Below are 25,347 nucleotides of genomic sequence, written 5' to 3'. Positions count from 1 at the left end.
AAACAAGCTCACTAGTTAGGCATCTGATTCACAGTTGCCTGTGACAGTGAATGATGGGGTGGATGTTTATCCAACAGACAGCAGCCCATTCCCTACAGCTGTAGGTCTAAGTCTTAAACAGCAGCATCTTGTTTTGTTGTCAGCAGACAGAGCGTGGGGAATTGACGGCATATTGCCGCTGTGCCATTCGCTCATTGCGGGGCAATAATTTCCACACCTGTCCTGTGTCAAACTGGTGTTGCTCTCTTCTGTTACATTTGCTCCCTCAGTTTCTCTCTCACACTCGCTCTCTGTCTCTGATGGTCTCTCTCTCAAGCTCGTGTACTCTCTGCTCTCTCTGTATTCTCTCTACTCTCTGATAATGATACAAGGCTGGGGCCCTGCTGCAGGGGGGATTAGACAGAGTTACAAATCGAAGTGGGTTAATCGGCTGGGCTACCATTTCAGGAGGCATCTCTCTGTTCACTTGCCCCACTGCTCTATTTTGTGAGTTACTGTTCACACTCACCTGCTCAAAGTTTTGGTTTAGCTGTTGTACCAGTAACATTTCCTCACTGAACTTCACTTGAACTTCCAGACTGTGAGGGCCACAGCACATCATTTTCATATTCATTAACCTATTCAGTGACCCCTCATGTCCCATGGATGGAGGCATTGTTATCGTGTCTCTCCACTTCACCCACCTGTATATCTTCATAGACTTACACACAGATATGTCATCCTTATAGACATATTAGGAGTGACCTGTGACCTGACCATACTGAATCATCAGTATCAATGTCCGAATCAGTGGCTTTTAGCAGTGGAGCCCCTTCACCGGTGATCGACAGAGCCATGTCAGCTCAGCTCTGATATATGATACCTTACTTTGTGGTTAAAAGATTACTGAAAGACCGAAAAAGCTGCAGAATCATTCATAATTAGATAACTCTGGTGCAGTTACTGTAGGTGGTTGCGGAGTGATTTACCGTATGAGCAGTGCTTATCGCTTTAGCTTTATAGGCTACTGAAGTGAATGTGACAGTTTGAACCAGCAGTCTGAACACACAGTGCTGAACATCATGGCTTAGGAACAGTCATGCCATGTCTAAATGGTGTCTAATAGAGATGACATGAGAGATCGGTGAGGATCAGAGAACTGGGAATTTGACTTCATGTCTTTTCAGCCTTAGCAGTAATTGAGTCATCACTGGTGAGTTTAACTAGAATGATCAGTTTTCATTAACTCCAAAATATTGTTTCCGACACATTCAAACATTTTACCGCTCCAGCCTTGAGTGTGTAAACATCTCTGCTCGGTGTTGTGTAGCGGGGATAACACTCATCACTGTGTGGGGCCTATTTTTAGATTGTTAATCAAGGTAACATGTTCAGACTGACACACTCAGTATGATATCCCATAAAGTGTGAGTAGAGAGAGATTGCTTCATTTCAGCTCATCCATCCGCAGTGACCTAACAGAGGTCAAAATGATACGTGTGTTTGTGTGTGTGTGCAGGTTTGTGTATATGGTTCATTGTCTGATGTCAACAAACACTGCCTCAGCCCCAGGCTCTAGCATAGGGTAGTGATATAGAGCCACTTATCCATACCTGTATATACACCACAAAACTAGTCATCAGTATTCCAGTTCTGCTTTAGGAGAGAATAAAAGAGTCTAAATAAAAATTGTCTAACTGGTAGTGGTGCAGTAAGTCAGAATGGCCACATTGCATGATTTTTCTTTAAATGGTTGTAATGGGAAGACACCCCGATGAAAATATAGTTTGTATGTAGTGCCAAATATGTCATAATGATTACATCCCTACTCTAGCACGGACTAGTATTATAGTGAGTCTAAACAGGTGTGGCCTGTGAGTATTGTTAGGGAGCATTTTCAAAAAGTTAAATTTTTGGGGGTTTGATAATGCCAGTGTTAATAAAAGACAACAAATGAAATGCTTTATTTTGAAAGGTCTTTGTATTGGATTTGATTTGTATTTTTGAGTTATATTTATTGATGTGTTTCCTTAGTTCTGCTGTTATGACTTATCATCACAGCCTCATAATTGGCCTTGTGGGTCACTGCGGTTTTGGCTCATGTCTGGCACTAACACACAGATTTCACAGCACGTGGAAACTCATACTACCAGCTGTCAATGGAGCATGGGGCTAGATTCTGCTTTATCACAGCTTGTCAAAATACAAGAACTTGATAATGGCCAAACAGGAGAGACGTCGGGTGTGGATTGGTTTTCACAGCAGCTGAACATGACACTGAGAGCTGATAATGGGATAGTGCTGAGGGAGATAATGCAGCAGTTGCGCTTGCTTTTAGAGATACTTTTGTCATCACTTCACTTTCTTCAGTTGTCTGCGTTTTTGCTAATATTCTATGAAATGCCCATTTTTTACAGTGCAAAATCCAAAAAATTACAAATCGTCTTCTCAGCCTTGTTGCTCAGGGTCTTAAGAGCTTCCTTTGTTCTTCCTTCTCTCTTTTGATGCCAGGAAGTGGCATGGTTGGGAAAATGAAACCATGAGTGAGCGCTGCCGTTGTATGTTATGTTAAATTTTACATCAGCACTTATGATAAAGATTAAGCCTGAGCAGTTTTCCAGCCTCTTAAATGATTCAGTATTATAATTGTCAGCTGTGGGGGAGTATTCAAGGAAAACATAGAAAAGAAAACCTGGATGAGAGGTTAGCCAGGCATTTAAGTGTTTTGAAATGGTTTCCTTCTGGTTTGGTCTCCGTCTTGTGCATTGCCCTCTCAAGGTGATTGCATGCAAGAAATGATTGTCCATCCTTTGTACATTGTGTATGTGATTGTATTCTGATGCACTTAGGATACCTAGGGACTAAGTGTGTTCTATATGTCTGTGATTTCCAATACTAAGTGTTTTATTGGCTGTTAAGTAGTGGGAGAGCTTGCCAGGAAGAGGCAGGAGGAAGTAGATGTCTTACGTTTTATCACTCACTCTCCCCTTCTATGGGACAGTATATTTTATTTTTATATACAGAATGATGCAGTGGAAGTCATGTTTTCTGCACAATATGTACCCAGTGTACTCTCTGTTTGATCAATATCAAAGTTTATGAATGGATTTCAAGAAATACTTTTTGTTGTCTTGTATTGACAGATTTTACCTCCAAAAATGAAAATGCTATAAGCAAAATTTGGATTGTAGATTTTTTTTTTATTTTTTGTCAGTGGCAATGAAATGAGTCTATAATCCTGATCTTTCTCACCAGTTAAAAAGGTCAGTTAGGGTGAGATGAGGAGAGGAACAACTCACTGGAAAAACAAATAACATTGCGAGGATTAGTGTTGACCATGATGTATGCTGGGGTTTGTGTGAGACGCATTTTCATTTTAGAGCACTATGAGTATTAAGGCTTCTTCACGCTCACATCAAGTTATTATTACTCGTTGCATGTAAGAAACCAAATTTACGATTCTTTTTAACATGTTCAGTTTCAACATAAGATACAATCAGAGTGGCAAATAAAAGCACTGATTGTATTGAGCATGTTTTATACATGTTCTTCAGTAAGTACAACTCCAGTAGTAGAAGTTAATATGATTTCATTTTTGGTGTTTAAAGTGACATTTGAAAAACTCAGTAGATGTCAAATGTTACTTATTCCAGATATTCCAGAGACCTGAATGTCAGCTTTTTTTTCATTAGGACTATTTCTTTTATATTCAATAGTCCAACTTTCAGAATAGCTTTTGATTGGTAAATTTTGACAATTTTCAGGACTGATTGTCACCCTTGTCCCTCTGACCACTAATTCACCATATCTCGGACAGTTACAGAAAACTACATTTGGAGAGTGCAGTGGTTTTCAGTTATGCCATTTTGAATGAAAACCATTGAATTGGATGTATTTAAGCAGTTTCCTACAGTTAAAAAAGTGTAGAAGAAGAAAAACATTGTTTGCTTGTACTGAAGATTGGCATCAGGTAGCCACCCATTATATATCTCTCATCAATATAGTTTTTTTGTGTTTTTATAGGTGGTTTTGTCAGGATGGATGGAATTACTTTCCACAATAACATGCCTGTGTTGTTATCCTTGTATGTCATTGCCACACACATACATACACTTTCTCTCCCTCTCTCTTTCTCACACTTACGCACGCACACACACACACACACACACACACACACACACACACACACACACACACACACACACACACACATTCTGAAGCTGACACCCTCCTAAAGCACCCCTGCGTTTCTTGTAGGTCAGTCCAACTGTGAGGAGATATTGCTTCTTCAAGGGTGTCCTCGCTCAAGGAGATACTGTATACAGGCCATCAAATGTGGGCTCACACAACTCTGTACATGGACAAAGAAAAAGCCATACACCCAGAGACACACAGACACGCATGCAAAAAGTGGATTGTGATTCAGCTACGCCTTCCTAACCAGTTTTCTGTATTCACCCAGGCTGTGTACGTGCCATCGATCCACAGATGTCTATACAGTATATTGCATTATCTCATTGTTGACAATGCGTGGATGTGGGGTGTGCTTCTCTGTACTCTCTTTGAATAGCAATCAGCTTCTTCCTCAGTTCCCCAGACCTCCATAATGCATGAGATGTGGGACTCCTCCAGTGGATCAGCGTATTTGTATGTGTGTTGAGTATGTGGGGTAGTCAAAAGACTGCTGTCCAGAGCTTTAGCAGCACCAGAAAGGAGAAATTTGGCAAGTTTGTCAAAAAACAGTAATACACCTACACATCCCTAGCTGAATAATGACTCAAACACACGCACACACACACACACACACACACACACACACACACACACACACACACACACACGCAGTCTCTTTATGCAGCAGTAAGTGGGACAAATGATGTGCACAGAGACTCATTTTTTCCCCTCTTGTCTTTGGCCAGCTAACCTTCCATCTTGTATGAATGACAGCTGAGATAGAAACCTCCATCAGCTTCCCTCCACCCACCATGTCTTCCAGTGGGATTCAAAAAGCACCCTAATAATCTATGTCCTGCTCTCCTCTCTCTCACTCTTCCTGTCCCCATCATCCCCCACCACCACTACCCACCCTCTCGCCCCACCCGTCTCTGAATTGCCACTCCACTCTACTCCTCTCCAGGGATACAAAAGGGCCTGCAGATGCTCCAATCGACTCTAATAAATTGTATGTAGTCAGTTAAGCTGCACGACTGCCAACTGGCAAAGCTGTGAACCTCTGCTTTGGGGGGAAAAAAAAGGTTCCTCTAAATTTGATTCACCTTCAGCAGCAAGCTCTCTTGAAAGCTATGTCCAGGCCAGAGTAAATGATGAAAGAGTACGGAGGGAAAAGGGGATATATACAGAGAGAGTGAGAGAGAGAGAGGGGGGAAGGAGATGTTGAGAAAGAGAGAGAGAGGACAGCTGTGATGGAAAGGGAGGTTAGACAAAGTACAAGTAAACAAACAAGGGTCTGGTCTTTATTGAAATCTGTCATCTAGTTTCCGACATGCCATAAAGTAAGCAAATGGTCTTGAGGGAAGAAAACAGAAAAAAGGTCTGAGAGCTTTGGTCAGAGTAATGCCGTCATTGGAATTCAATCTTGAGGCCTGAGCAACACACAAAAATGCACACACTCACTGTGTGGCTGACATCATATGCACATGTAGGCATTTCCATACACACGTGTGTATATCATTCTTTCCACATAAAGGATAATTGATAATTATTGGATAATCAATTTGACTGATATAAAAATGTTTAGGCCTGCATGAAAAAGTTAGTGAAAATTTGAGAGCTTAAAAAAAATCCAGTAACGATATAACAATTAACATTTATTTTATTCTCTAAAAATAGACTCAGAACTGCTCTCTGGTGGACAGAGTATGTAATGACACAGTTTCAACATTCCTTCAAACATTCTGTACCTGTCAAACTATTTTCGATGTAGATTTTTTTTTCCTGCTCTATCTATTTAGATATACATTTAGATTATATTTTAAGCTGTCAGTTCTGACTGTTAAAAAATACCACCATTATTTATTCTGGAGCAAATGGGCCAGATGAAACCCCTGCAGCAGCCCCTGTATGCTTTCCTGTTGCAGATTTACTACATGCGGTGCACAAGCTGTTCCAGATACAGAGCTGAATCCTAAGGACTACATACACATATCTCCAGAGACTGGGGAATATATGTCACTCAGCTCTGTGGGGATCGGCATGTTTATTATTAGGCCTCTCTGGAAATGCTGTGCCCTGTGCCATGTTCCTCATACCCTGTCGCTGACGGCATGAGGACCATGTGAGGCAGGAAATTGAAAGCCACTTGTTGTTGGAGGGCTTTTCTGAAAGACCCAAAGTAGGTGGATGATAGAGTGCGGTATGGACATATGGATGAGTGGTGGTGGTGGGATCGCATTTCCTCCCCACTAAAGGTATTTCAGAGAGAGGATGAGAGGGGAGAGTGAGACAGATGCAGGGAGGATGGGGGCAGAGGAGGACTCAGAGGCAGGCTGCTTTAGGATTCAGTTCCACTCTTCAAGGTCACTGCACTATAGAAATAATTTAAAGCAACATATACCTATTTCAGCTTTATCACTCCAAGCCGTAAAAAAGAAATAAAAAACATACTATTATTCAAGACCAAAATCAAATCACAGTCACATGGTTTGTCAAGGTAGAATAGCCAGTCCATTCCTGCCAGTCAGTCATTCAGTTGCTAGGGTGCCCTTTTATGCAAAACATGCCATTTTTGGAAATGAAAAGTCCCAAGATTTACACCAGCAAGCTTTGAGGAGGAGATATTAGAGTCTGAGTCTTTTACAGGGCTGCTCAGAACCAATCTAGCACCTCAGAGACTGATCCAACACCTGTCATGTTCTCCAGACGACTCCCTTGGCTATGTCTGTTTAGTGGTAATGATCTAAGCCATTCACACTCTCCTGCAATGTGTTCCCATATCCCCCCTTTTTTTTTCGACTACTGCATGCAAATAGATGCAACAGGAGATCCTCTGAGATTGAGATGGATAGATGGGAGGGAATGTAGGAGAGAGGGGAAGCTATAGGGAGAAGTCGATGGAAGGAGATTTGTGTAAAAGAATAAGGGTAAATGGGAGATGAAATAGGGGAAAAAATAACATGAAAGAGAGGAAAAGGGGAATGGATGGGGCAGATGAGGAGAGGGATAAAAGAGGAGGGGAGAGAAAATAGCAGAGGGAGGTCATTGCTGGTGCTGAAATCAGAGGCTGGATGTGAAGAGCTGTGAGAATAAAAGCAATTTGCATCACTGCTCCACTGAGCTTTCCAATGCCTTTCATTTACCCCCCTTCCCTTAAAACCCTCCCACCCTCCCATCCCTCCCGGCAAACTTACCACACCATTCCATAGCTCTCGAATGGAAAACTGACTTCAAGGGTAGTGGAAAGAATAAGATATATAACCAGCACTCACTATTTTGTCATCCTCATTCAGATCCCTCTCTCTTTTCTTTCTCACCGTAGACGTAAGCCTCCATCATTCCCCTTGGTCCATCCTCCTCCTCCGCCAATCACACCTCATCATGCCCCAATTTTTCCCCCAACTTTTCTCCTGCTTTTCCAAGTCATTCCCTCATTCCCTTTCCATTTCTCCTCCACTCTGTATGACAACTTTTTGTCTTTATCCTCTCTACTTTATCAAGAGACTACCTCCAGTGTTATTTGTTGGAATGCCCTATATGACCTACGTTAATGTGTCATTGAGAGGGACCTCTAGTGGCTATCTGAATTATAAGTCCTGCCTGTCAGGAGTAAAGGTGGAAGTAGTATTACATTGTTATATAATCACAAAACCACATAAAGAGGAGGGTTGGCATGGACAGATTATAAGCCTTTTATTTTAACCAAGGAATGTCTCTTAACCTTAAAGGAAATATTGTAGTTTCTTAGCAGCTTCATTCTTGTCACTAACTGCGCTTGTCTTGATTCTAAGCAGGTAGTGTACAGTTTTCAGAGCCAGCCATTTTTTGCTAAAACCAACGGCCTACCAAGGCAGAAACAACACTGTGAGAGTGAGATTGAACCAAAACAGTAAAGTTGTGCAACAGCAACCCAAAACAATGAGTTGAAAAATGTTGGATGATAATTTTGTAACTACAAGCAACACATGTATTGTTATTAGAAAAGTATTGATTATAGCCACTTTAATCAAGTCATTTTTGTACCATAATCTAACCAAATTTTAATCATAGGAGGAAAATGCTTGAAAATGTGAATGTCTTTTGCAAAGGTCATGAGAAAAATCACATTTTGTTATTTAGTTCATCATAACTTATTTTAAGAGGGAAAGAATGAAGAAATCCAATTTCAATGAAAAGTGTGAACTAGCATTTACAAGACAAAAAAGAAACTTGTAGCAATTAAAAGAGATACATAGTAGAGTTTGTAGTTGGGCTTGTAACACCAATCCAACAAAGTAAGTCTAATATGACTTCTTCATGTTTTTCTCAGTCCAAGAGAAGCAATGGTGATGCGGGAGTTTCAATGCGATGTGAAGGGTTAGTGGACAGGGCAGTTTGGAGAATGAGTGGGGTTGACAGGGTCAGAGTGGGCAGCTGGAGCATATAATCCTGCGAAAATAATGCGGCACATAGAGGCTGAGACAATTTATGGAACAGATGAGTCTTTACAAGTTTTACAGGTGACATTCATTTGAGCAATGTGAGATGGTTACTTACAGACACTTTTGGCATTCATGTGTCTCTCTGGCAGTCAAATCATATCAGATTCAAACTGTAATATCCATGGCATGAAATATCAATATGAGATTTTGTACAATTTGGCTGCCTGAAGAGCTGACTGACCAAGCATATACTCTAGATACAGAATTGTCTGGAATCTTTGTCTGTGTCTAAGAGATCAGTACACACAGTCACTTTGGCTGTAAAATGAGCCCTTTCAGTGAAGAAACACAAATTTGTTTGAAAGTTTGAAAGAGTACTTTTGGGAATCCATAATCTTGATGGGACTATAGATTGTGTGGGCTGGCTTTTGTCACAGATAATGTGCGTAGTTAAGAAACATAGAAGCCATAGTGTGGTGTGGACGTGAGGTCATTCGTGCCACACATCAGGTGATCATCAGTTGACTGCCTGAGTGCTACATGTCACTCATTCACATGACAGAGCAGCTACTATATATTTCTCAGCTTTATACATTTAATTGTCATTTTCTGGCCACTGAAATTCATCTTTAGCAGCCAAGTCTTCATGTGTAGTTTGTTTAATCTGTTCTACTGACTCAGTTAATCTAATTAAATAAAACAGTTCTTAGAACAATTAGGTTTCCTCATCCAATGTGTATTTTTCAGAAAAATAAACATACTTAAATTTCAGAGTTGAGTTCCCTAACTGAACCAGTGGTTTATCAGCCTTCATCAAGCAATGTGATTTAATCCTAAATAAGAAGCCAGAATCAGCCAGCAGCAGAGAGGACCTGAGTTGAACCCAAACAACTTTAAAGGACATTTTGTTCTAAATATAGGTTTCATTAGCCGATACAACTCAATATTGCAGTAGGAGTACTCTATTTTGCTTTGCAGCACTGTGTTGTTGTGTTGGAAAAAAAAAACATAGGAGTCAAACAAAAGTTTAAAATAAGTTCGATAAAACAATTGGAGAATGTTTAATTTCCCACAACAGAGCTAGACTGCCTAAAGTAGCTTTCAGCCAAGCATTGTACATCAGAGGGCACCCTGGTCATTACAAGTACTTGAGGCCTGTCACCGGGTGGTGGCTTGGGGTAAGATGACTTGATATGAGACGATGAGAAGTTCACTGCACTTATGTGATGACAAATAATTGTGCCTCTTCCCATTGGCCTTTCACTTGCAGGGATAGCTAAGTGGTGATGACACTACCTCTTTCAGCACAGTAGTTCATGTGCCGGCAGCGAACCAGGTGAGCACACCATATAGAAATGGTCTTTGAGCACCAGATTCTCCGCCAGCAGAGGATTACACCTGTGCAGGCTTTTGATGATGATGTCGCACATGTATCAATGAACTGAGCAGTAGCATTAAGTGTACTTTAGACAGGGTTTTACATAAAGGGTAAAGGATACTGAATATATTTATGTAAGAAATATATTTCTGTAAGAAATATATTCAATAGGAAATCTCCAAAATTAAGAAAGTTACACTGTAGGATGTGTGCCTTGGAGCTGGACTTTATTAGGTACATTAGACTCTCACATTCTGTTACAGCTTCAATTGTGAGAATACAATGATCACTTTGTATTGTCCTCTCCTTGGCAGCTTGGCAGCGCAGCATATTCTGCCCTCATAAATTCAACATCATTCCCACTGCATTACTCTCTGTCTCCTTTCCTCTCTCTTTCCATCTCTCCCTCACTCTCTCTTTCTCCCCCCAACATAGTTTATGTACTGATGCTCATTATGACCGTTGTTATGACAGCCTCCCTTGCACTTACATGAATACCACTGCTGCAGTTATTCTGGTGATTTACAACCTCCTCCTCCTACAGAGAGATAAAGAGAGATGTACACTATAGATGTCTTTGAGGGGAGCTTTATGTTCACTGTAAACTAGCCACAGTGGTACCTCACACACATACAATGGCCCATCCCACAAAGCAAACCACAACTTCTTCAAGTAGATAGGCCGGCAATAATAGGCTCTTGGGATAACAATGGAAATGTTCACTCAGTTAAATAACCTGGCTGTCATTTTTTTCCCCTAACTTTTCACGGCTACTTAGGAGTACTTCAGATTCAAAAAGTGGACGCTGTTGTGGGGAGGATTGTGCATATGCCAGCCAGAATGATGGCTTTCATAAATGTTGCTTATTATGAGTTCTAGGGCTTTGAATAATGTTATACACGTGATCGTGATTTTATCTAATCTCTGCTGTTTGCAAAGGATTCTATGACAGAGAGAAAGCTTGTAGAATCCACAGTGCCAGGTGAAAATCACAGCTGCATTGTTTTCTTCTGTCTCTCTTCAGCCTGGGCTGTGATCCCTGAAGCACAACAAAAAAGAAAAAAAAAAAAGAAACACACACATACAGCACATTTGTCAAGGTAAACCCACGAGCACAAAATACACTGATACACACACACATAATCATATTGTTGAGATATGTAGTGCATTTTTTTTATATAGTATCTATAGATGGGATGTACTTTTGTAGTCATTTTCAAAGTCCACATTTCTACCAAAACAGGAAGAGGAGCTGTGTTTGTGTGTGTGTGTGTGTGTGCATGTGTGTGTGCCTGCCCACTTGAAAGAGGGGTAGAGTAGCCTCCCTGATGTTTCATATGTTTGATGTGTGCATACTGATGGGTGCAAAGGAGATAGTTTAGGAGGACAACATGGCAACAAGCATCTCTTCAGCCACACGTGCTGTGGTGCACAGCATGAGAGGAAGAGCAGAGTGTGAGCTGTTACATAAGCACCGACCAGGGATGGAAGTGTTGGGAAGGCAGCACGTGCAGCTGAGAACCCATTGGTGCAAGTGTAAAGCCACCCAGTTATAAGAATTCACTTATTTGATGGGTGATTTTTCTAAAAGAGAGAAGGGAAAAAACTGCCTACAACCCATCACAGATATTTTACTATTTTGTGCAGGATCCTGCAACCTAATGTTTTTGTCAATCTTCCAAAATCTAATTAAGCCTCTACATACCATTCCCAATGTTTTTCTTCAAACCATCCTAAATAAGGCAATCCAGTGTTTACTGTATATATGAGAAAAGCGGCTATAAAAATGAAAGATTCAACAATCGCATACTGTGTTTGATACTGGATTTACTCAAATCATTCCATTCCCAATCTAAGTCCAATTATAATACTGAATGCTAGAATTGCCACTATAGAGTTTATGCCTTTGAAAAACTCAGCTCTCAAACTCTTGGTTGTCAGCAACCCTAGCCAAATAAGGCACAGACAACAACAACAACAACATGACAAAACCTATTTAAGTCAAACAAGGATTTCACTAAGAAAAGCTGCTCCCATTTCCCCGACTCCATCCAGTCAATATCCCAGCCTCCAGTTCCCAGGGTGCTGTGGGATGTCAGATCTGTAGCCGACGGGCATATTCAAAAATGCATGTTCAGCCTCTTTGCCAGGAAGTGGATGTGCCAGTCATGACAAAAAAGTTCCCTGAGACAGCAAGTTTATTTAACTTAGTATTTCATGGATGATTGGTAGGCTTCTTACTTCAGTGAACTACATGAGCATCTGACTGCTGGCTTGACTGTTTTATCATGTCCTAGTTTTATCATCAGGGAATTTTACTGCAACTTATCAACCTTCCTCTGCTTATTTATGAAATATTAACCTGATGGATATTTTTTCGGGTTTTAGGTGTGTGCAAGTGTATCTTTGTATATGTAGTCCAATCCTGGATTTAGTCATAATCAGTCACTTTGAATTAGAATTTTAAGATTACTGCCCTATTTAGCATACATTTTTTTTGTTTCTTTTGTTTTTATGTCATTGAGCAGTCTTTACATTCTGCATATTCTTGAGGTCTAACAAATGCATTTCCTTCCTTATAAAACATATGCAAAGCTAATTTCTAGAATACTTTAAAACCCACATTGTTTACGTTAATATTAGCTTGTTAGCCATTTCCCTTTTCGTCATGTTCTTGTGGCACACTGTTACATTTCTTGGCACTTTACCACCACCAACTGCTGATTAGCAAAATTGCATGATATTGTAGTATGTATAGTACTGCCCACATGCACATGCATGTAAGCTTGCAACCTCTTGCACATGCTTATACACTCCTCAACACATTACTTTGTAGCATAACGAGCGGTCAAAAATTCAGCAGGGTACCCTCAAGTGTCCAAATAAAACAAATCTATGCAAGCTCGCCTCAGTAGTGCCAATGTTTCGACATGCTTCTTCTTCATCCTCACCGTGCCTTCTCCCTTTTTGACAAACATGCATATTATGTCCAGTACACTTTGATGTCTGATTCTGCTATGTAAAGCAGACATATACAGTCCCTCAAAGGCTATGTGCTATCTGTGCGCAATTTGATGTGATGTGAGAGGATGGTCTACCATTTCAGTTCTGGGAGGGAAGAAAATGGGTGACTATGTTATGCAAGTACAACATAGTGAGCCCATTTCAAAAACAGTGCTTAATCCCAGAAAGACAGCTACTGTCAAAGCAAATAGAGCATATAGGAGATATTTTGTAAAACAGATTTCTGAGGTTGCTCTGAGGTTATTTTCATTTGCCTGGAACATGTGGTCTCTCTCTCTCTCTTCTCTTTCTCTTTCTCTTTCTCTTTCTCTTTCTCTTTCTCTCTTTCTTTTCCTCTTCTCCATGTGTATGTATGAATGTCACATACACACACACAAAAAAACACACACACACAATAAACCAACCAAGCAAGCCACACACATATGCTTCACCCCCTTTATCATATATCAACAGATCCAAACTGACGCACACACACACACACACACCAAACCCTAACCATCTGTCTCTCTGTCTCTGTCTCTCCTCCCCTCTCTGACACATACACACTCTTTCACACTGTCTGTCTTAACCTCATGTTTCTATGAACAGAAGGAATTCCCCATTGCTTTGTACTGAAACTTTTTTTTGGCCTGCACTGCTGCTGTTCTGTTTGCTTTTAAGTGAACTTCATCCAATATTGAAGACTAGTCTGGTCTAATTTGAGGGCTTTGCAGTGGAAAAGTATTACACAGAGCAGCTGTGGAAAAATGGTGGCTTTTTGGAGTAACCATCCCTTCTCTCTCTTTTCTCCCCATCTCTCCTCTATTTTATCTTTCTCTCTTCCCCCCTATCCTGGCTGCTTTCCTCCCACTTCATCTGTCACCTTCCCTTCTGTTTTTCTCTTTCCCATCCCTCCCTCCCTCCCGTCCCCTCTCTGTCCTCTTTTGCTCCCTCTCTGTGCACTTACAGGACTACACTTTGACAATGTACTTCCAGCAGGCCTGGCGAGACAAGCGGCTGTCCTACTCTGAGATCCCCCTCAATCTGACCCTAGATAACCGAGTGGCTGACCAGCTCTGGGTCCCCGACACTTACTTCCTCAATGACAAGAAATCGTTTGTCCATGGTGTCACTGTGAAAAATAGAATGATTCGACTGCACCCGGACGGAACCGTACTGTACGGTCTAAGGTGAGATTTTAATCTCTTGAAATAACACTTTTGACTGCACAACAATACCACGGGTTTAGATATTTACATGTGCAACTAAACAGGAAAAAACAAAAACATATCTCCCACTCACTGGACGGGTACGGCACCGAATAATGATAGCCTGCGCTGCACAAATTGTAGTAATTTCTATTTCATGTTGTCAAACTCTTCCCACTTAATCTTTTGTACTTTCCATTTTTAAATTCAAACAAACAACCTGGGAGGGAAAAAAAAATCAAACTTCTACCAACTTTAATGTAACAATCGCAGCATTAGACTCAGTCAGTAATTAGCTCATTAGAGCCAGATGAAGAAAACTACTGATGTGAGGTGCAATATTGCCCCTGAGTGAAACTTCTAATGTTGATGAAGTGACCTACTTGTGTCCTCATTTACAGGACATGTGCACATTACCAACTAATACTAAATTACACTCTTTTGCAAAAACCTTGCATAATTTATATCACCACTGAAAACATAAAAAACCACATGTACTTAGAGTAAATGCAGGTGAAAGCCATAAAGTTCAACTGAAATTAAATTACATTTTCCATTTGTTTGTTTCATGTCCAAACCACATCCATCAGGGAAAGATGCACTGCTACCATCACTTTGCAGGCTGGATAGCTAATAAGCTTGTCAGCTGCATCACACATGCACAGCAGCTTAGAAACTTTCCTGTCAGTGTCATTTCAGTTAGTGTAGATGCTGGTGTGATTCTCATGCTTCAGTACCACTGCTAACAAAATGTTAGCTGTTAACTGTCCATGGCTTGTAAAATATACAGTTTCCAGCACGGGTTTGTTTACTTTTTCTCTCCATTCCCCCTGCTGTTTCTCAGTCTACAGGCTCCATTGTTTATTAATCATATGTACCCCCCCCCAAAGGCAGAGGAGAAGAGGGACATTTTCCTTTCAGTCATGAAAAGCTATTAACAACTTCAACGTTAACAGTATTTTTGACTGCTAAATTTGTTCACTAATTGTGATTTGTTTGAATATAAGCTTGTAAGATGATTGAAACATTCATTCATCTTAGTCATGCATGCTACCAAAAAACAATTAAAGAGCATATGGTTGTGATTTTTACAATCCTCGCATACATAGTGTGATGGATGAGTTTCTCAGACAGGTTTCAGCATTCGGCAAGTTTGTTGACACCTCCACAACTTTGACGAAACATCAGGTTTGATTTTTTTTCTTTGTAAACATTCATCATGGAAGCCACTTTAGTTGATATTCTAAATATTTCCCCAAGCTGAGACATTTGCATATTTGATATGCTAATATGACATGTCCCACCTGTTTTCCAGTTGCCAAAAACAAAAGCCCTAATGCACTATATAAATTGATTGACCCATTCCACTGAGTTTCAACCTCTCAAAGTTAACATGATGACAGTGCACTTCTCACACCTCACTGATGTCTCATCAGTTCATTTTGCAAATAGGCCTCTGATGCCCAAACTCTATAAAACGTTATTGAAAACCATAACATCTTAATGGCCATCATGGCAGCGCATTGGCACTGTTGTGGGAGAGTGAAATTTAATAGAAAAAGCGAGAGACAATGAGACAAAGAAGGAGAGAGAGGGGCGTTAAGGAGAGGATTAGAAAGAAATCTTGCCAGTATTGCTCTCTTTGGTCCTCTTCATCAGTGTTGTCTGTCTTCATTACTCACCCATTGGCCTGTTACAGTGTTCAGCATGTTGTAATTTGTTCCAGTTTCTTACACAAGGTTACATTATGTCTCCTTTATCTGCTTCATGTCAACCAAAGAAACAGTCTCTGCCAAAATTTGTGTTGAAGTTCAAGTAGTTCTGATTCCAATCAAAAGGGCAAAGAATTGGTGGATATGGTGAGCAGTTAGTAGTTACAGCAGTACTCGAGAGGAAGAAGAGGAGAAGAAAGGCCAACCAGATTCTTTAGAGATAAAAATAGCAAGAGATAAAGAAATAGATGAGTATTAAAGAGAGAAAATAAGGGCAGCAGAAAATCCTATGGGCAACTACTTGCCCTTTTCTCCATTTTCTTTGACTAAAATCCTAATCTCTTTCTCCCGACAATAATCAGTCACATTTTATTAAAAGAAAAAAGGTTTCAGAAAAATCTCTGAAATGTTTTGGATACTATAATCCTGAATGTTTCTCTTTAAAAAAATATAACCCTTTGACTACTCTCCTGCCAAAAAAAAAACCACAGTAATTAGATCCTTAGATGTATTATTACAGTTGGCACCATGTTCCTCACCTGAACATGGTGTCCAATTATGCCACAGCATTCACAAGTGCAAAATGAATCACAATTAGACTTCTTTTTTTATCACAATTGTTTTATGTTCATTTATTGCCTTCAGATTAAATCAGAAACCCCCTGGTATAAACCAAATCCTCCTCTCAAACTTAACATTAGCAGTTCACTACTATAACCATTCTTCCTGGATCATAGCTGGCTTTAAAGCAATATGCTGACACTAATGTTGATGAAAAAGCAAAGCATTGCACGTCAGATTCCTACACAGTAAATACAGCATCAAAGAAAGTGTTGATGGGTTTTGAACTTGTTTGATGATGTTGTTTATTACAGCGTGAGAATGTTTAAAATAAAATCTGTGACATTCCTGGACATACTGCATCCTGAATACTGTTAGCCCCCGGGGACATCAATTTGACATCTAGCACCACAGTAACTTCAAATATTCATTTAATAAGAATGGTGCTTGATCATTGCGTCTAAGTGGTTCTCTCTCATTTCACTGTCAATGTGCTCATTGTCTGGAACATCAAAAGTAGACAGAAGCATACAGTGGAAAGCTAGAGAGGCAACAGCAGATTGCGAGGGTCAGATTATACTGAAATAGAACTCAAATAGTACAAATCTTCCTTGTGTCAGGCCATTTGAGTTAAAACGGATAACCTACAGTATCAACGCAAACACTGAATCTAATATGCAAATGAAAAATCCATAATCACTTGGAATATGGGTCTGAACATTTCCACTGCACAGAAGTTACAACACAAAGTCAGCGCAAATATTACTTTGGATGAAGTGGGATTAGATTGAAACTGGGAGAAGAAATCCATCACCCTTGACACTCAATATCATGTAAGTAGGATGACCAGATTTTTACAAATCCTAAATTGGGTCAAGGCATCTTGCACATGTCAATGAGTGCTCAGAAATCCATGCAGCACATGCAGATACAGCATATTACTATCCCCTGAAAGCTTAATAAAAATTATGCAGCTCTTTACTTTATTATGCCAATAAATTAGATTAGAGTACGTGGAACTTTAATGATCCCTGTGATGACAGTTGGGCCAAGTAGTAAAACCACAGACCAAAGAAGTTCAAATATGAAATATAATAGGGGTTATGTGAATGATAATCACATAATCAAGTAAGGATAAATATATGAATGGAAATATACAAAATTATTAATACATATATTCAGTATCCTAAGTTAGTGTGAAGCAGTGGATATTAAAGGAACAGTGTGACATTTTGGGGAATGTGTGAGTTTAGTATAAAGCTAGAGCAAAGAGGTGATTGGCTTAGCCTTTAATGTAGACTGGAAGCACTGGGAAACAACTAGCACGGCCCTGTCCAAGGTTCGAAAATACACCTAACAACACCTCTAAAGCTCAATTTGTGGTTTTGTGTTGTGTGTTGGAACTATTTCAAGGTGAACAACTGCCTGGCACAGTGATTTCCTGGAGGCTATAGTCATCACTGAGAGGTTGCCAGACAGCTAGCAGAGATGCTGCACAGAGGTGCTAGGCAGATAGATAAACTGTTATTCATCAAGAAATAGTTACAGCACATCATTCCATGACAAGCATTTAGTCACCTGCAAGAGAAGCTAATATGCAAAATAAATATATTGATTAATATTTTTTTGTCCACTGTGGCAAAATTCTGAAGTTACAAGGTGAGTACGATAAGAAAAAAAGATGAGTCCCCACAACCACTTCCTCTGAATGATGCAAATAGTAATCTGAGCATCACCGTTAATAGTACATTTGTTACAGATATACAATATACATACTTTAATAAGAAAATAGTGGCCACATTATCTGTATACACAAACAGCAATATGCATTGTGAGAAGTAGAATCTTTTCATTGAGACTATTTATTGGAAAAGTAATTGGATGCATTGAGTCCATAGATGCTGATAATAGAGAAAGCCACACACAGAATGTACAAACAGCCGATGAATATTCACACACACACACACACACTACATTTGCCATTGAACTGCCAATTCATCCCAGGATTCATTATGTTGGCTGAAAGGCAAACAGCATCAGCTTTTTTTGTGGGCTGGTATGCGTTCATTTGCACACATCTGTTGACAGGAAAACTAGTGTCCTTTTTCCACATAACTTGTACCACCTCCACATTGATAATCAAAACTAAATCCACCATTCCAAGTGCATTCTTTCAGCTGTGAATAAACAATAGTGAATGGCAGAATTTGACTGGAGGAAGTATAATATTAGTGCAAAAGGAAGTGATAAGAAACAACAAAAGTGCCTCCCTGTATTTCTCAGGCAGGTTAAGCCTGAGAAATACACGGAGGGTCTTGCCTTTATCAGAGGTTATTTGCTGCAGGATAGGCCTGAATAATCTTTGTTGAATTGACTAGTGTGTTTGTCACTGAGGATTAGTGAGCAGTGGGAGACTGCAGTAAGATTGCAGAAGTAAAGAGCTTTTTTGACAGTTAAGTAGATAAATTTCTACAAGATACTACAAGATGAGAAGTAATGTCTAACTTGAATAATCAATATCAACTCAACAAAGCATTTCCAGTAAATGATAAACATAATATTTTGCCTTCCAGCATTAAGTAATAGTGTTTTTCTTGTTAAATATGTATTTAGTGTTACAGCATCCAAATGATTTGTTTCCATGGGCATCCTACTCCCTATGTTTTCTTGGTTAGCTGTAGGTGGGAGGCAGCTGGCTATGGGGGATGAGTGCTTTCTGAATGCTGTCATTATCTTAAATATCAGATAAATATCTGGCACAAGGCTGATTTTATGTCTCTGAATGTAGAACTCTGCAGGCAATGGAAGAGAAGTAGTCAGATCTAAAGAAAGGGCTAAAGAAATAAGAAAAACAGATGACAAGTGCATGCAGTCATGAGTCTCATGCTGACAGCCAAGACTCTAGTTTGAACTGCTAACTTACCTCAGGGAGAATTTAAAGATGCTATATGTAGTTTTTTTCTGTTGCCAATGTTAGCATTAACAGCTGTTTACTCACCAAGAGCTTCAGCCATCATTGCATTTACAATTTCTCTAATTTTGGACAGAGGGCAGAGTGGATGCCACAGTGACTTACTATCACAAAGTGGTTCTACAAGATGAAAAGGGCTGTGGCTAGCTGGTTAGCATGCCAACTTCAGCAGAAGAAATGCAGTAGACAGATAGATAAAGGTAGATTCAAAACAAGAGTTAACATTGGTAATTGACAGCTATTGGCATGTAAAGGAATCATGTTTGATGCTGAACTCCCAATGTTTCTTCTGGACTGGTAAGTAAACAGCTGTTTATGCTAACGTTGGCTATGTAGTGATAGCAGTAACATACATACAGCACCTTTAACAGATGCAGCAGAGGGAATGGAGGGTTACAAAATACTGAGTGGTAGGGAAAATGGAAAGGAAAATGGATTCAGTGTTAAAGAGTAACTGAAGTACAGTACTTGAATCAATGTACTTTCTTACTTTCCACCAAGCATGTCTGTATGTGACCAGCAGTCAACACATTTACTTGGCCTGAATCCCAATGACTGCTGGAAATCCTTAAGGCTACTTGGCCCTGATTTGACCTCACAAGTTTGATCCATCCAGGAACAGAGTCCTCAAGCACCGTCTGGTAAATATGGAGGGTCACTGCAGGTGATGCAACATATGGGGCTCAGTCGGTGTGGTTGGCAGTGTCCTCAGGCAGTAACCAAGCAACCGAGGACTATGCTAAGACTGAGTGAGAAATGCGGCTGTGCATCATTTAATGGATGGGACAGACAGGAAAGTATGTGAGGGCAAATAGAGAGCCAGAGTCTTACACACATGCACAGAGTGACAGCAACACAACAACAACAAACACACACATATAACCCCACACAAACATGCATAACCCACAGTACACCTTTCCCACACAATCTTTTCAAAGACTCTGCCACAGGCTTTTGCTCTCAGTGATACACCACTGACTCCATCTTGACACAAAGATCAGAAAGTTGCCAGAAAGTAACCGGCAATTTACCCCTTGGTTAAACACTTGGAAGTCACAGAGCCCCATCACCAGCAGTAAATCCATCAGAGAGAAATAAACGCTGACAAAGACAGGGGACAAGAGAGAAAGAAAAGGAGAATCCATCTAAACCTCTTAGGCTCAAACAACATTCTGGTCTCACTCTAGGTGGTGGCAACCCCTGAGGTGTGTAATATGAAACAGAATGTTAACGTTAGAACTCTTCCCTTTGAAATCCTTTAATGGCTATTTAAAGGTGCCGCTATGACATTCCCCTTTCTGCCTCACCTGACATCCTCTGTCTTCAAATTTCCTCTCATCTTTCTTGTCATTATTTCACTCTTTTGCCTTCCTGCCCTCCCTTCATGTGGCTCTTCGGAGAGCCACAAGTCCCCATACCTAAATGACAAAATCAGCTGTTTTTCACTAAAATATTAGAAAACTACTCAAAATCACGGTCAAAGTTTGGTTAAAAGAAACCAAGGTGACTGTTGGTAGGAGAAGTAAGGTGAAGCTGCTGAAGTTAGATGCTTTGTATTAAAGATCCACAAGATCCAATAGATTTTTTTGTCTTTTGGAACACTTAACACTGGTTATGTTTGTTGTTGTGGAGGAGACTAACAGGGATCGGTGCTACAACTGTTTGTTAGAGAGACAAAAATGTAGACACAGCTGTGAGAAAATAATATGAAATGGTTTTTGTGAACTACAGTACTCATTTAAACAAAAATTCAAGCACTGTGAAATAACTAATCTTTCCCTGGTTGGTGATTTTGATTACAGAGTTTACTGCAAGGACTGTTTTGATTTGGGTAGGTGTGGTCCCCACCTGTCCACCATATGGTGCCTGTGGTGAGCTTGGCCATAGATACAGATGAAGTATAAAAAACTGACCACAAGAGCTTTATTAAAGTATTGTCGCACTGCTGCGTCACAATTTCAAAAGCTGTCAGTCATATCACATGTAGCATTTTGAGTTGTCCAGTGTGCAAGAGCATGAATCTTGGATGGCTTGAGGTTTAGACATGCATAGATTATGAGATGCAGAAAAGATTGGCATTGCAGTGGCTGTTGGTCTGAATCATGGAATAGTGAGAGAGAGAGAGAGTGAGAGAGAGGAACAGAGACACACAAGGGTGATTATCTCTGCTGTGTAACACAGAGGATTGGACTCAAGATGAGCCTCTCCTCTGGCACAAATTTATCTATGTTGTCAGGTGTGCCTAGACGATTACCCACCATGCTGCGCTGCTCTGTGGCAACTCCCTCAGTGGGAGTCAAGTTCCCACACAAGACCAGAGCCAGGGAAAGAATGGCAGCCTATTACTCACAGCCTCGTCCTTATGTTCTCTTCACAAAGTCTGATGGACAACATAACCTTATCTACTGACTCATGGCTGGCTGTGGTTATTGTCTTTTATGATCCATCCCTGTCTATTTGTTTTGATAGCAATTGGAAGGCTAAATGCTATTATGCTGATATATATACACACAGAATTTGATAGGGTCAAGGAAGCAAAGGGCTATAGCCATTGCTGTTTGCAGCTATTTAAAAGCACTTATCTTGCTCGAGCTTTTCATTTAGAATATTACATTAAGTTTATGTGCAGCCATGCCATAAATAATACAGATTTAAACTGCTTTGTTTTGTTTGTAGTGCATGATTTAAAAATGCATCGTAAGTTAGGATGGGATTTCAAGAACAATTATGAAGAACCTGGTATTGACTTTGGTCCTCTTGAAGAAAATTCAATTATGTGTTTGGTGCAGCTCTCTAAATAAATAATTTTATCAATCACTTTGCCATTTTGATTATATAAGACTATTTTTATTTTAGAGCAGGATTTTGGCTCATTTGGCTACTACATCTCACAGTCTCATAGACTAAAAATGATAGGTTCACAAAGTCTATGGTCAAATCATAAAGTATTTTTTCTTACAAAAAACAAAAAATATGAAGGGAAATAAATACTTTATAAAGAAATAGAAACTAACTTTCTTTTTGCTGAAGTGCTAAAAGCATAATCTTTGTGCCTCTCATCAATGCCTGCATTGAGCTGGCATTTATCATGTCCCACATGGCGCCATATTTTTATGTCAACATTGGATCTGCCATAGAGAAAGTAAAATACTTAAGCCTCAGATGTCAGTTTTATGCTCCGCTCTACCATTTGCCTGAAGGCTCTTGTATCTGTCTATACAGTCACCCTTGAGGCCATCCCAGTTGAAATGAAGATAATAATCTACAGCCTTACTTTTTATTTTATTTTATTTTTCTCAACATGCTCCATAGAGTCAGGTAGTGTTGATTTGTGGCATCTCAGGTGCTATATCGCATTTCAGTAAGGATCATAAGATTTATATTTGTCATTTGAAGTACTTCCGTAGATGAAACTTATTAGCTGAATGATAATTCTGAGACCTTTTGTTAATGAACACTGTCGGGATGAGTTAGATACCAGTGTGTCTGAGGCCTACTCCATTGGTCCCATGCTGTACACAATAAAAACAACTCCCTTGATTTACACAGCGTATAGAAACAGTCACTGGTGTATTTATGTATATGATACATGATATATTCTCTGAATGCTACAGTCATTAAACTTCATTGGTGTCCTGAGATGCAGAAGGGAGATAATTTCATTATCTTAAATATCAAGGCCTCACAATAAATCACATCTTATATTTTCTGTGTTGTTGTGGAGTCATGCCAGCACCTCATATATACTTCCCTCTCAAGTGACACTTGAGGGGTTAAGAACTTAAAACATGAAAAGTGCTTTGATTCTAAGCGGAGAAAAACATAAAACAACCTCCCACAATCTCCTCTATTCTTGTTTGTTCATACAACTTTTCACATGCACCAACAGTGTTCACAAAGCAGAGCGATGTCAGTCAAATCAACAGAGAGAGGAATGGACATCTGGCAAAACTTTACACTCACAAAAAGCTTTGACATCACACACTCAAATAAAACTTTGTCACATTGTAAAGTTGAACTAATACACAACATAACATGAGATTGTGAAGTGGCCATAAATATTTTATATAAGAGATTTTTTCTAAAAGCTATTGTTAAGAAAATTGAAATGGTAAACTTAATTCTGCAATGTGAAATAAGCCACCTCTTCTTCTGCTGCTTCTACATCTAGTATTAGTGGTAGAGGTGGCAGCTGAGGTATCCTTTAATACAAGCAATAATCTTCACCTGAAAAGTCAAGATGACGTCAGGTTGTAATACATTACCTTTCATCCCACTTATTTCCTGAGGTTATGGCATGCAGTTGTCAGAATACAAACACTACTACTGTTATCTCTGGCCTATTGCTGTCACTGCTGTCCTACAGAGTTTGATCCTCACAGTGACTCACATCTCAGGTGGGGCCTAATAGAGGACCCACAGGATTATCCAAACAATGCTAAAACTGGGACAGCAGGATTAGCTTTTGGCCTTTAATCCCCAACGGAGTTCCCACTGCTGCCACTGCCGCCGCCCCAAACCTTCAAATGCATTTACCTGTCAAGTGTCTGAAGTCTTGTTTAGTTACTTATGGTTATGTGAATGGTATTCACATAGTATTCAGTAGTAGTAGTATAAAGTGTTTATCAGAATTCTGAGTGAGAATGTGAATGAGGATAGATTGCACTCACGCTTTCCCATAAACAGCTATAAATGTTATTCCATGACACTCAATTCTCAAATTAGTTTTTATAGTGGCCCCCTGTGCACACTGTAGTGCCATGAATAGACACTTACAGGGACAGAGAAGAAAGATAAAAGCTGTGACCTAAACCCTAAATGGTAAACAGAAAACAGGTAACTGACCAGCCGTCAGAGCTCAAGGGATCATCACTTGCCAAACTTCTACTCAAGGGTTTGGTCCTAACTAGCAGTTCTGTATAAATGCTATGCAGTGATGATTTACCTTTAGATTGCTAACAACCTCTGTATTGTCATGTATTACGTTTCCCTACATACTCAGATGAGAAGACAGTGGAGGTTTCTGCCATTGCTGAAAACATTAAACATCCAGTTTCTTGTCAGATTCTACCACAGTCATTGTGTCATATCTTTTCAGGATCACTACCACAGCTGCTTGTATGATGGACCTAAGAAGATATCCACTGGATGAGCAAAACTGCACGCTCGAGATAGAGAGTTGTGAGTAATCCCTTTCTTTATTTATTGATTATCTTCTATCATTTATCAGTGTGTCATTATTCAGTGTCTCATCAGTGCTGAGTTATATACATCTTATAATTCCCCTACATTCTAGCTATTTCTATCTTTTCAACTATATCCTTTTCAGTCTGTACACAGACCTCCGTAGCCTTAGCTTTCTTTTCTCAGCTGTTAGGAACTATGTGTCACTCGGTCCGCACTGGGTCCCAACAATTTTTGCTTCACTGTTGTACAAGGATTTACTCACTATTTTAATATTTTAAACATAATCCTTCCCATTCAGTTTACAATGTCCCTTGGCTAAAGTTGAAACCTTCTATAAATATACACTCAGCTGAGTTTGCTCTTCTAGGTAGGATGTATCGTCACTTCAGATAAATACTATTCAGGTGTGTTTTTTAATCGCACAAAAATTGATTCCAAGAAGAAAGTTAATTTCATTATGGGCTGATATAGATGATCCATGAATGACATCAGATAGCCATCATCAAATGAGCTACTTATCACAGCTCAATGCCTACTACCCCTACCTTCACCAGTACTGTGAACTAATGTGTGCTGTCTGTGGTGCTGAAGTGATAAAGGAGCACTAATGCTGTCTAACGCTCACAGCTAGTTTCAAATGACAACAATTTACAACCAGTCCAACGTAAGTGGTGTCGTAGGGATGCTGTGGTGCCTCTAAGCCACCTAACATTTAACCACAGTGTGCTGGGATTTAAGGTGCTGGTGTATCCTT

General features: G+C 39.8%; 1 protein-coding gene across 2 annotated transcripts in view; it reads left to right on the top strand.

Moving 5' to 3' along the window:
- The window catches only part of LOC108893427 (gamma-aminobutyric acid receptor subunit beta-2), a 119,116-nt gene that overhangs the window by 71,796 nt on the left and 21,973 nt on the right, over positions 1-25,347 (top strand). For both annotated transcript variants that reach the window (XM_018691445.2, XM_018691443.2), the window contains 2 exons: positions 13,924-14,144; positions 24,505-24,587. In XM_018691445.2, the coding sequence (XP_018546961.1) occupies positions 13,939-14,144; positions 24,505-24,587 (289 nt within the window). In that variant the 5' untranslated portion in view covers positions 13,924-13,938. The remainder of the gene's footprint in view (positions 1-13,923; positions 14,145-24,504; positions 24,588-25,347) is intronic.

Source organism: Lates calcarifer, linkage group LG20 (assembly GCF_001640805.2).
Source record: "Lates calcarifer isolate ASB-BC8 linkage group LG20, TLL_Latcal_v3, whole genome shotgun sequence".
NCBI lineage: Eukaryota > Metazoa > Chordata > Actinopteri > Centropomidae > Lates > Lates calcarifer.
The sequence above is the reverse complement of the archived record's forward strand: the minus strand, read 5'-3'. Positions and strand labels throughout refer to the sequence as shown.